This window comes from Mytilus galloprovincialis, chromosome 9 (assembly GCF_965363235.1).
Source record: "Mytilus galloprovincialis chromosome 9, xbMytGall1.hap1.1, whole genome shotgun sequence".
NCBI classification, from domain to species: Eukaryota; Metazoa; Mollusca; class Bivalvia; order Mytilida; family Mytilidae; genus Mytilus; species Mytilus galloprovincialis.
The window spans coordinates 15731156-15743801 of record NC_134846.1 but is presented as its reverse complement, the minus strand read 5'-3'; the positions used below and the strand labels follow the sequence as shown (position 1 = coordinate 15743801).

Here is a 12646-nt window from a genome sequence, read left to right as displayed (position 1 = left end):
ATGATTTTTCTCGCTGCTTTGAAGACCCATCTGTGGTCTTTGGTTAGGTTGTTGTCTTTTACAAATTCACCTTTTCCATTCCCTAGCATACTCAGTATCTATGCTATATGAACTTTCCCTTTGAAAATAAGAGCACCTCTTAAATTATTTCTTAATATTTTTGATAAATAAATGTATTGCATTTCGCAGGTTGACACTATGTTTTGCTCTATTTATTTTTAATTTGAAAGAAATAATGTAAAATAAAAATCAGGGAATCAGAGCTGCGTGTCCCTTCAGTGAAGTCACTACATGAAGAACAGTTGAATTTTAATTCTGTTTTTTTTTACAACTGTTTCGAAACATTAACTTATCATATTTTTTTTTTAAAGAATTAAGTTAGTGGCTGTATTTTGTTTGTTGTGGACTCTGTTTTGTTTATTTTTATGCATTATATTTCCCATAAAAACGTTGTAATCTGTTTTTATGCCCCACCTACGATAGTAGAGGGGCATTATGTTTTCTGGTCTGTGCGTCCGTTCGTCCGTTTGTTCGTCCGTCCGTTCGTCTGTCCCGCTTCAGGTTAAAGTTTTTGGTCAAGGTAGTTTTTGATGAAGTTGATGTCCAATCGACTTCAAACTTAGTATACATGTTCCCTATGATATGATCTTTTTAATTTTAATGCCAAATTAGAGGGTTTACCCCAATTTCACGGTCCACTGAACATAGAAAATGATAGTACGAGTGGGGGCATTCGTGTACTGGGGACACATTCTTGTTGTTTTTAATTTGCTTGGTTTTTTTTCTACAACCTTATGTTGTTTCTGTACATTGTTTGGCATATATATGTTTGGAGATCTTTGGATGTATAATTGATTTTAGTTATAAAGGTTTAAGCACATGCTCGGAACTGTCTGAAGGGCAGTGAATACCGTATCCGGCACATTCTACATGTTTTGCCAAGCAGAGTACAAAAATAAATACTTTCATCTTCAAATCTATGAACTCAATTTTAACACACAAATGGGAAACCACATTACATAATACCATTTAGTAGTTTTTGAAGATTTGCGGCTTATTGAACCAATTTCTACCGTCATGGTAATATATAAGGCTTATAGCAAACCTTAGCACTTTTTTGTCAAGCCTTTTTTTTATCACTAATGGTTTTTTACACCGAGTGCTGTTTATATCTATATATCATATATATCAACAAATTTTAAGCAGGATGTTGACTACAAAATTTAACACGGTATCACTGCAGTATTCTACACATTAATTCGTGTACATTCTGTTTTTGGTCGTGGGTAGATTTTATTCCGACTCTCGGTATGTGCCTTTTTTTTCCTTGTTCGTTTTTTTTATCATTACTAGAACACACCCGTGATATCGCTGGTCCGTGACTGAATTAAAGTATATAACTATGCGCAAGCCTTATTTTAGTATTAGTATTGTCATCTGATAAAGTCATGCCGATTATAAGATACACAGTTTTCTCTGCTTTCAAATCTTTCTGTTTGAACCCGTCGAACTGGAACTTATCAATTATTGGTAATATTAATTATTTGGAAAACAAAAGGTCCTGGAATGGAGTATTTTTTAATCCTATATTAGTTATAAATAAAGTTGAATTCTTTGATTCGCTGTTTTACGTCATGCCCGCTAACAAATTGAAAACTGTACCTATACGCCTTATTTTTAGTCCAGATTTTTAGTATTCGTATTGTTATCTTAGAAAGTCTTACTGATTAAAATACTACAATAGGTAACAATTTGACAATTTATTAGTGTTAACCCTGTGATTATGACCCGTGTATATAGCATATTAATCCTGAATACACCGTTTGTTGGTGCGCCTGTCAGATGCGGAACGTACAGATAAGGTAATAGGTAACAGGTGAATATACTATTGGTATCGGTATCGGACTCGACCCGGAACTTCTGAATTCTTGGCAATATTAATTACGTAGAAAACAAAAGGGCCTGGAGTGGTGTAATTTTTAATCTACACCTTTGTACTATATTAGTTATATATAAAGTTGAATTCTTTGATTCGTCGTTTTTACGTGATGACGGCTGACAAATTGGACCTCGTAATTTTAGTATTATAGATTGTTTGTTTTCTTTTACGGCATATAATTATTGCGAACCCAATGATAGTTTTCCACACAGTTATCTCCTCTTCGTCAATCAATTTTACCTTTTGTAAGTTCACCTGTTCTATTGAATGAATACAATAGCTATTGTTCTCTGTGTAGTTGATTCACTGGAACCTTTAAATTTCTTACAAGAGAAATCTATCCCTCTCTGGTTAATTTACCTGAATAAAAAAATTCTCTTTCAAATAAATGATATTCACACTTGCACTTATTCAATATACCCTGGTTGTTGTTTTTTATTCTTCATTCAAAACGGAGCTCTTTTTGTTTTCATGACATGATGTCAATGGTGTATTTATTAGGACAGAAATCATTATAATAGATGCCCAAGGTGTATGAATGTGTGTTTTTGTTTAACTTTTCAAATTCTGTAAACCAACTTCTTTTCACAGATAGTTATTCATGTTATCTTATTCCTTTTATGTTGATTTTAAGAAGATACATAGCTCAGAAATCAACATAATATTGTGATTTAAAGATAGATGTTTAATGTTCTTGCTGTTTTTTATAAGGGAAGACCAACAATTAACATTTGTACAATGATTTATTTGTACTCTTATAATAAAACACAACAACACAAAATTGCTTGTAAAAAATAGTAGGTTTACATATTTGCCTAATTTTTTTCTATCTGTATTTCTTTCAGCTGGATAGCATTAAATAAATAGGGGTAAATGCAGTGTAAAATTAGGAATCTTTTAAGTGATTTCAAATCTTCAAACACTTTATGGAAGTTTTGCCATCATAATAATGAATTTTGTATTTCTTATGAAGTTATGAATTGTAGAAGCAGTTTGGCCATAATTCAGCAGAGTTATGTTGTTTTTTTTTCCAGTTTTGTTGAATTGGATATTGTCTCGTGTGTTTTTGTTCCATATGCTTTCATTTACATTCACCTCTTATTAATAGTTTAATCAAAGAAAATATATGAATATAAAACCAATAGAGCAAACCAATTTATTAACTTTATAATAACTGTTTCTGTGTCATTGAGTTTTGAATGCATGTCACTAAGACTACTGTGGTATACGGTTTATACATCAAACTTTTTACTTGTTCACTTAAACTTCCTAATTATTTTCCATTGAAATTTTCATCAGAATCACTGAAGCTAAATATGTAGGGTCTCAAGTTACTATACTCCAGAGGTATCTACGATTTTTTTAGTATATCCACTAAGTGCAAATCAGCAATTAATCTGAATATGTGTACATCTACACCATCTAAACCTTACAAACTAATGAATATATCTTCGTTTGTTGCCAGCTAACAAGTACTAGTTTAACAAAATGACTTAAGAGTTATCTCCACTTTGAAATTATCACTAACATTTTTAACATCAAACTTCTATTGAAAAATGTCAAACTTTTTATAAAACAAATAAAAGTTACATAGGTGGTGATCCTTTTGGTAGTGGTGGATTGGTTGATGGTGGTGGAGTTGGCATTGGAGGTTGTTGCGGCTGTTGAGGCTGTTGGGGATACTGATTATGATAATGAAGATTGTAGTAGTACATTTGAGGATATCCGTATGGCATAAATGGGTACATATAATTTGGTTGATATAAACTTGACTGTGCAGACATTGCTTGACCAGATGAAACTGGACGGGTTATGGTACAAGTGGTAACTAGAAGTTTTAAAGCAGTTGTTGTTTTCCTGGGACTTGCACATCTGGTTTTAGCAGATTCAGGTGTGACATTACTGTTATCATCAAAAATGTTTAATGACGACTTTCTTTTAACTGTGCTGACAATTCCAAGTGCTTGAGGGAGTTCCACATTATCCTGTTTTTGGGTCATGTTGTGGGATCTTGCAGTTGTAGAATTCCTTAAGTGTTATCAAATCTCTCATCAATAAGTTTGTGCACAATGAATATTCATTGGATTGATTGGTATTGGATTGATTGCTTTCAATCTAAGTTTCATTAGGCTCATGAATGAGGACTGCAACCTCTCTGCAAATGTATCCATTTGTTCTTTTTCACTTTTGACCGCTGTTATGTCACGGTTCAAATCTCTGATTTCTTTTCCGTCTCCTTTTTCTTTCTACTAACCTCTGGTTTGTGTTTGTCTCTCCTACCAAAATATATCCATGAGGTACATATTTCTTTCATACAATGGGATCTTTCCTAATTTCCATCCGACTTATGGCCTCGAACATGAAAAATTGAACATGTCTGGGTTTTATAAGGCCCTTCAGGCTCGGGTAAGGGAATGAACTTTTCAAAATCTTTCTGAGCTGCAAGAGCTTTCCCAAATTTGTCATTTGATTCTTTCAGTTTATCTGCCTGTTTCTCTTGGATCTTTGGTAGACTTCCTTTTTCTTCATCTCCTCTGCTTGGTTCTTTGTTGTAACTATAGCTAATCACAGGGTTTTGTGCTGGTAGCAGTTTTCAAATTTTTAACTGCAGCTTCAATCTTTGTCCTATGACCTAGGGGCATACTCTCATGTGGGAACATGGTTAACAGGTCTTCTTTTGTCTCCAGTGTGCAGATAGTTTCAACATGTGTAAATCCATGTTCATTAAATGTGGCAGAGTACTTCTTACAGTCTGGACCAAGTTGTAAGAAAACGTCTTCAGATGTCATTTCAAAACTCATTATTGCCAAAAATGGGTCTTACTTTCCAAGAGAACAAATTTTCTAATGCCAATTTTTTTTTAGACTTGGTATATTAGAAATTAACAGGACGAATCAAATTTAAGATGGAGTGTTTTCATAGTATGTGTATGTATAGATTCTTCACCTGTAAAATGGAACAAACACTAGAACAGGTGGACAATACCATCATCAGTTAAAATAAATGCTAGTTGCATGAATTTTAAGAATGGATTTTAAGGAAAAACAAGACAGGCCATATGTAGGTTAAAAAATACCTCAAATCGAAATAACTATATATATATTATTAAAAACAATTGTGGTGTTGAAAATGACTATAAAGTAAAGCAGCCTAAAAGGGACGTCATGACCGATGAAGTGTTAACAAGTGTGGAATTATTTTTATTAAAAGTCATCCAAACCATCTTTAATTTATCCTGAAATAAGGACAAAACTTGTTGTAAATGGTGTTTGCCATCAACAGAATGTTCCATCTGCCATCAACAGAATGTTTCATCTGACATCAACAGAATGTTCAATCTGCCATCAACAGAATGTTCAATCTGCCATCAACAGAATGTTCCATCTGCCATCAACAGAATGTTCCATCTTCCAAATATCTCATATTCTTGTGTATGTGAACTAGGATACTCATATAAAAAATGGTGATTTATTATCACCATAATTTCTATTGCCAGATGTTTTTATTACAACACTTTCATAAAAAAAATGAATAGTACTTGGATTTTTCACTCAAAGGTTCTAGAGCATTTGAATAACAAAGATATCTTCAAATGCAAAGTATACAATTAATCTGTTGCATTCAAGATTTGGTGTGGACCATCTTATAGTTTGGAACTGATTGGGTTTTTTTTTGCTGAGGCTATTGATATCCATAACGATAATCTAGCCAATGAACATCAGCCCATTTTTGTATCTGGAGACACAATCATTATGGAATATGAACAACAATGACAACATTTTTTATGAAAATTAAACTACTGTAACATTGTGTAAGAAAGTCATTCACGTATAGTCAACACTAACTTACCTCATCTGCTAAGACCTTCTGAAATTACCTTGAAATATCAATCCCCTTATCACTCTCAACTTAATGCTTGTGAATTTTGCTTTCACATAATAAAGCAAATATTAAGATCAAATAGTGATTTCAGTTTTGACCATACAAGAGCTGCAATATGCGATGCAGTTATAGATGGAATAACGCTTGAAAAATCTGAGAACATTTTTAAACTCTGTTGATATATTCATAAAGATTATCTCCCCTGGTTATTGTTGAGTCTGTTCATTTGTTATGTAGTTCTTTTTAATCAAACATTAAAGATTCATACAAAGAGCAAATTTTGCATTGGATACATTATTTACAAATTACTTCAATTTAGATAAGGAAAATATTTTAGGAATTATATTATTAATTTGATTAAAAAAACACTTTAATTTTGAATCTTGAATAATTTTTGAATCTTGAAAAATACTTTGAAATTCATTTTGTAAACTAACCCAACTAAATACGGTTAGCCATGCAAACTTGACTGAGGTTCATTTTACTATCATGAATACTAAAGTATGAACTAACTTATCCCCCCTTAGCCAAGCTAACCCTCCTAAATTAGGTTAGTTTCCATCAAGTATTTCTTATCTATTTTCGAGAATTCAAAATTATTCCAGTTTTTCAAGATTACTTGTTTTTATAGGATTTTATTTGTATTTCCTGACTTATAATAATAGGGTAAATTTAAAACAACTGTTACGCCAGGAAGATTTCCATTTTTAACGCTCGGGAATTCGGGATTTTTATCTATCGAGATTTTTTTTTAAGACAACAACAAAAAATAGCATGCGTGTATTGATAAAAGTTTGATCGGGTATGTAGTCTTTGCAAGAATGATCAAGTATCTTTAACATTTATATGCACAAAACAAATTACATTCAATATGAAAATAAGATAAAGTATGAACAACAATGACAACATTTTTTATGAAAATTAAACTACTGTAACATTGTGTAAGAAAATCAGTGTTAAAAAGGATATCGGACTTGACTGTTTTCATAATATCTAATACTGGTTTCTGGTTGACTTTATTGAAAATCACAACGGGTGCCGATAAAAGAGCAGGGACTGCTTATCCTTCTAGTTAGAGAAACTGCATTAATTCCTGGTTATATAAGATAGGTGTTTGTGTTCTTCAAGGGTTTTGGTTTGCAGTTTCCTTTGTTGTGTTCAAGTTGTTTGTTTATCATGAACCCAGGTTTTTATGCGGAGCAAACACTACTTACCCTTCCGCAGCACATTGGTTGACTCCTGTTATAATCTGTTTTAAACTAAAATCACAAGATTGTATTAATCAAATACAAGGAACAACAGAATGACTAATTGCACTAAACAGTTTACAATTATTAATTAATGTACCATATCTTCTTTTTTATATTAACCAAAGAAACATCTTTTATTTTATCGGGATAATTTATGATATTGTGAAATAAAGGACGGGAAATCGGGATTAAAGTCAGGAGAAACGAGTGACAGGTAAAAAATAATGTTTATCCAATTCTTAAACCAATGCATGTACTTATCATAAAACTTAGTCTTCTGTGCACGATTTTATCATTTCTTACGCAAAAATATCGTATAATCGTCATTTTTTTGTGTTTCTCTGTCTGATTTAACACAGTTCATTAATTGCCGTGTTTTGAAGTTTACCGATTGTCACCTCATAGTAAATAATCAACAAAGAAGCATGGATATTTAGCACGTGTATAACATGTACAATCAGAAATAAGGTTATTTAAATGACAGATCCATGCGTAATGCGATCACCGGATTTTTACGGGAAAGGTCACGCTAAGGTCACTTGCATACGGAAAATATTTCTGCGAATTGCTTCCTGGAAGCAAGGAAGCAAGCAATTAAAAAAAAGTAAACTTCTTCTAAATGTGGACAAATTATAAAGAATATTCTTCAAAAAAAGTATATGAACATAATTTTTATAATGAAAACTATCCATTTAGTTATAAAAAACACATGCATCAATTTTATTTAATTTGGGGTTTCATATGACTTTAAATAATTGAAATTAAAAACACTTAAAAAGTACTTGGGTTCACGTATTGCATTTTTTACACCTCTGTTTACATTCTACCTGGATAATTATTATTATCTAAAAATAACTTTCAAAACATTTAAAATGGAGCTTCTTCCTTAATTCGAAACATGGTAGCTTTAATCGGAAATGTGAATATTTTCCGGTTTTGTGGGGACATGCTGCACGTAGTAGCTATCATCATTTTGTTGAGCTATATATGGAAATCTCAATCCGTTTTCGGTAAGTCAAACCTTTGCCCCCTCAATGTCCTCATTGTGTATCTTTTCGTTTACTCATTTTCTTATGTTTATCGTTAATGTACAGTAAAATAATTAGATATCAATATAATTTAATATATGTTCAAGAAATCTGAGCAGGAAATAGCTGAACAAATTGAATCAAATTATAGCAGGCTATATAAAACATACGAAATTTACAATGACGTGTACAATATAAATTTATATATATATGTAATATTATAATCTGTTTATATTCTAAAATCGACTTATCAATGCATGGTCAACGTTACTCAAGAGCAAGGACCTTGCTTCACTTAATAAAATGCAGACAATACATTTTATACGATATATCACGTTAGAAAAGCCACTCTTACATCGAGAAAAACGAAAGTCTATAAATTAAAATCAAGGGAACTAACTCAACTTATATAGAATTCAGTATAGAAAATCAATTATTAATTTAGTAATACTGACTCAACATTTCCTTGCAATGTAATTTGAGGTATTGACGCAGAGCAAGATACAGTACTACATGCTCCCTCTTCTGTTCATTATGTTTTGTGGTTAAATGTCCCATGAACTATATCTTGACATTCCCTTTTATTCATACTATAACGATAGCATATATATAGATATAAACCAGAATTTAAAATGGTGAAGCTTTTCGTTACTGAATTTTTTCAAAATTTTGAACTTAAAAAATATAGTCTTCATTTGTTCAACACACACAAGACAATCATGCATGATTTAAAACACAAATTTAAAGTTCAATGAAACTGAAATTATTTTAAAAACTTGTCTATGTTAGCCTTAGCAATACGTTTTTAGAAACATTTTAGAAATTTTGAAGTGGTCTCAATTGAAATGGTTTGGTAACTCGTTTCATATTTAACATTCGCATATCTAAATGAATTTAATCCATGCATTGTAGTTCTTATCGAGGATATAGCTCCAAATTCTGATATCTTAAACAATAGTTAGATCTCACACTTTTAGTCAGTCATGTTACTGAAGTATTCTAAGTTTAATGTGAAGTTTTTGTGGACTGATGTATTTCTTTTCTAGCTTTTACCAATGGCTTTGTCCATATTCTGCAGCTTGTGATTTTTTTTTTTTGTGTCCTCTTGGTATCTTATTACATTTTGGTTAAAATTTGCTATCAAACTTTAATGGTTATCACGACCGAAAACACTCACACCATCTCCAAAGTAAGGGATTGGATATGAGTCTATCATTATAGATCATTTATCCTTCGGTAATCGAAGCAAGTCGCCTTTCCTATCGTCTAATCGCAAAAAAGTTTAATACAGTCATGCATGACTTTAAAACATTTTGAAATTTTAAATTCTATCGACCTTAATTCAGAAAATTAAAAAACAAAATGATTGATACATTTTCATAATTAAAGAGCCATTTGGAATGCTTTTTACACTGCCAATAACATCGAAAATATGTCTATATATTATCTTTTTCAGGTATTTCTGGTAAAAGTCAGATTTTGTTTGCCTTAGTCTTCACCACAAGATATGTGGATCTGTTCACTTCGTTTATTTCTGTATACACCAACAGTTTAAAAGTAGTTTACATCATAACATCATATGTCACCCTATATTTGATATACATCAAGTTCAGATATACCTACGACAAAAGTAATGATACATTTCGTGCAGAAATACTCATCATGTCTTCTGGTGTACTGGCTGTTTTCGTAAATCATTATTTCTCACCATCAGAGGTTAGTCTTTAAATGTATTTTGCAAAATTAATTTCATATTTTTATAATCATGCAGTTCTTTAAAATCCACATGTTTTGACCGGGGTTTTAACTCAGTTGTTCATAACTTGATTAGCTTCTAAAAGAAAGGTAAGACTATATTCATGTTTAAATTGTTGAGTGAAAGAAAGAATCGAGCGCACTTGTCTCTACAAGTGGCGTTTCCCATGTAAGAGTTTGTGGTTATTTGATAAATATTTTATGTTCGTTTGAGTTTACGAATTAGAATTTAACTGTTGAAATTGTTGAGTGAAAGAAAGAAAGACAACACGCACTCTCTCCATTAAAAAAACAATAAGGATAAAAACACCACACAAAAAAACTACAGATTGCTCAAAATGAACCCCACATGTAGACAATCGGGTTATTATTATGTGCTCCGTATTGGTATACGAATCGTGCTCAGTAAATGTCATCCTTTGCAGTGGAAGTATGTTAAAGGATGAAAAATGTGTTTAAACTGAACAACTGAAGCAAGTCCAAAACTTCAAACTATGTATGTGATCTTATGATTCGAATTCGACGATATCAATCAGTACAGGATAAACTCATGCACATAATGTCCATAATGCTAAAGTCTTCAAACTGCAAGCGATTCAACATCATATAACAGCCACAGTCATAGTACCGTCTGATAAGTTAACTATACGAAACAAGCCCGTGAATATGTGATTGGAATTATGGTAGTTAATTAGATGGTCTCCTACTTGTTAAATAACTTTTAAACATTAATGTTGACATCATTATGTATAGGTATTAATTCTATTACGTTTTCATTGTTATTATTTACCAGATTGTATGATTTATTGTCTTACAGTAATAACCATGCAGTTCAATTTTGCAGTTCTGTTGGACTTTTTCAATATACTTAGAGTCTGTCGCAATCCTTCCACAATTTTTCATGATCATCAAGAACGGCGACACAGAGAGACTGATTGGTTATTATCTGACTGCCATGGGATCATATCGTGCACTGTATATTATGAACTGGATGTATAGGTACAAAAATGATGGATTTTATGACTCTATAGCAGCAAACTCAGGATTACTACAAAGCATCTTATACATTATGTTTTTGATATTGTATTCAAAGCGTAATGATTTCCGCTTACGCATAGTAAGGTATGTATTACCAAATGAATGCAGTAACATTATTTTATGTTACGAACATCTTATATATTATAATTTTTCATAAAAAAAAACGATAGGGAGTCAAAACATAAGAGACTAGTTGGCGCTGTAGACAGAGCTCCACAAAGTAAACCCTGTCAGTTGTATAGAAATCGAAAGATTTATTTCCATATTGGGAACTAAGAACACTCAGTATATGACCCACTTATTATATCAAATTCATTGAACAATATTACCTTGCATATCCTAAATTAAGTTAGTCCGACCACTAAAAAGTATCCAAAGATACCAATAATAAAATAGTATACATACTTTATAGACCCTAATTCGGTATCCTATCTCAAGTCTCATCGATAAGCGCGGCTCGCTCAACCTCAATATCTTATAAAATTTAAGAGGAACACCACTACAGGGCACATGTATACCCTTCCGGAGCACATGCATGATTTGCTCAGCCTTAAGTTTTGTTATTGTTGTCTGTCGTGTCTAGTTTTGACGAGTATTCATAGCTTATAATCGTAGAATTGAAACCAAAGCATGTTGAAATTCAATAGAAGGAAGTCATTATTTTAAAAATGTTTTAATATAGTTGAAATGTAAAGACTACATTTTAGTACGTATACATGCATGCTTTTGCACTTACGCAGCCACGTATATTTAAGAAAAGAAAAATTCACTATTGAAAACGTATTTAAACATTATTCATGCTTTTTTAATTTGAGCATCTTTTTATTACTATTCTTACAGCGACATACATGATATACCTGTTAAATATCTAACTTAATTAGAACTACTCGTTTATATATACATATCTATTTTCAGAAATCAACAGAAAAATACACTTTTATTAGAACCGACATTACTGCCTCAACCATCACGATGGCCAGGAATAAGTATGAAAGTGTGATTTGTGAAGAATGTATCTTGCCAGGATCGTAATCATCAGATCGTTGGTGATTACTTCGACAACAGTTAAAGCTAGCTTCACAGATGTTTCAATTTACATAGAAGTAATATATAACAACATACACCATATGTGCTAAAGCGACAAGACTATTTTCATTTTTGAGACCATGCGTTGACCTATAGTAACTTACTTCCACATTGCTTGGTCTAATAATGGTTTCATTGGAAATAAAATCACATATCATATTTCATTGGCGGGTCTAGAAGTTTTCATAAAAGGGGGGTTAGGGCACTGGGGGCTGTCTAATAGGGGGAACGCTTCAGTCATGATTCAGTGATTGCCTATGTAACTCAATGAATATTTTTCCACAAAAGGGGGGCGGGTACCCTGCTCCACCTAAATCTGCCTCTGAATCTGTATTGCAATCAGATCAGTCTGAACCATGCTTGAAATTAAACCGACCATCTAACACAATTTGACACAAGCAATCTTCCACAAGAATGCCGAGACGTTAGAATGGCAAGCATAAAATAAATAAACTCATCGTATTAGATACCAGGTTTAAATGTTGTATTTACGCCAGACGCGCGTTTCGTCTACAAAAAACTCATCAGTGACGCTCGAATCACCGAAAGTTAAAAAGGCCAAATAAAGTACGAAGTTGAAGAGCATTGAGAACCAAAATTCCTAAAAAGTTTTGCTAAATACAGCTAAGGTAATCTATTCCTGAGGTAGAAAAGCCTTAGCATTTCAA

General features: G+C 32.2%; 1 protein-coding gene across 1 annotated transcript; it reads left to right on the top strand.

The window, feature by feature from the left end:
* Positions 1–7907: 7907 nt before the first annotated feature.
* LOC143044504 (ER lumen protein-retaining receptor 1-like) lies at positions 7908–12142 on the top strand. Its single transcript, XM_076216557.1, has 4 exons — positions 7908–8081; positions 9556–9815; positions 10699–10976; positions 11808–12142. The coding sequence occupies exons 1-4, from the start codon at positions 7970–7972 to the stop codon at positions 11890–11892; spliced, it is 735 nt and encodes a 244-aa protein (XP_076072672.1). The 5' UTR covers positions 7908–7969; the 3' UTR covers positions 11893–12142.
* The last annotated feature ends 504 nt before the right edge of the window (positions 12143–12646 follow it).

What these genes read in the sequence shown, in the direction of transcription:
- LOC143044504 (XM_076216557.1), top strand. Translation starts at nt 7,970, where the DNA reads ATGGTAGCTTTAATCGGAAATGTGAATATTTTCCGGTTTTGTGGGGAC. An exon ending in GAAATCTCAATCCGTTTTCG is followed by an intron (nt 8,082 to 9,555) that starts GTAAGTCAAACC and finishes TATCTTTTTCAG; the next exon opens with GTATTTCTGGTAAAAGTCAG. An exon ending in ATTATTTCTCACCATCAGAG is followed by an intron (nt 9,816 to 10,698) that starts GTTAGTCTTTAA and finishes TCAATTTTGCAG; the next exon opens with TTCTGTTGGACTTTTTCAAT.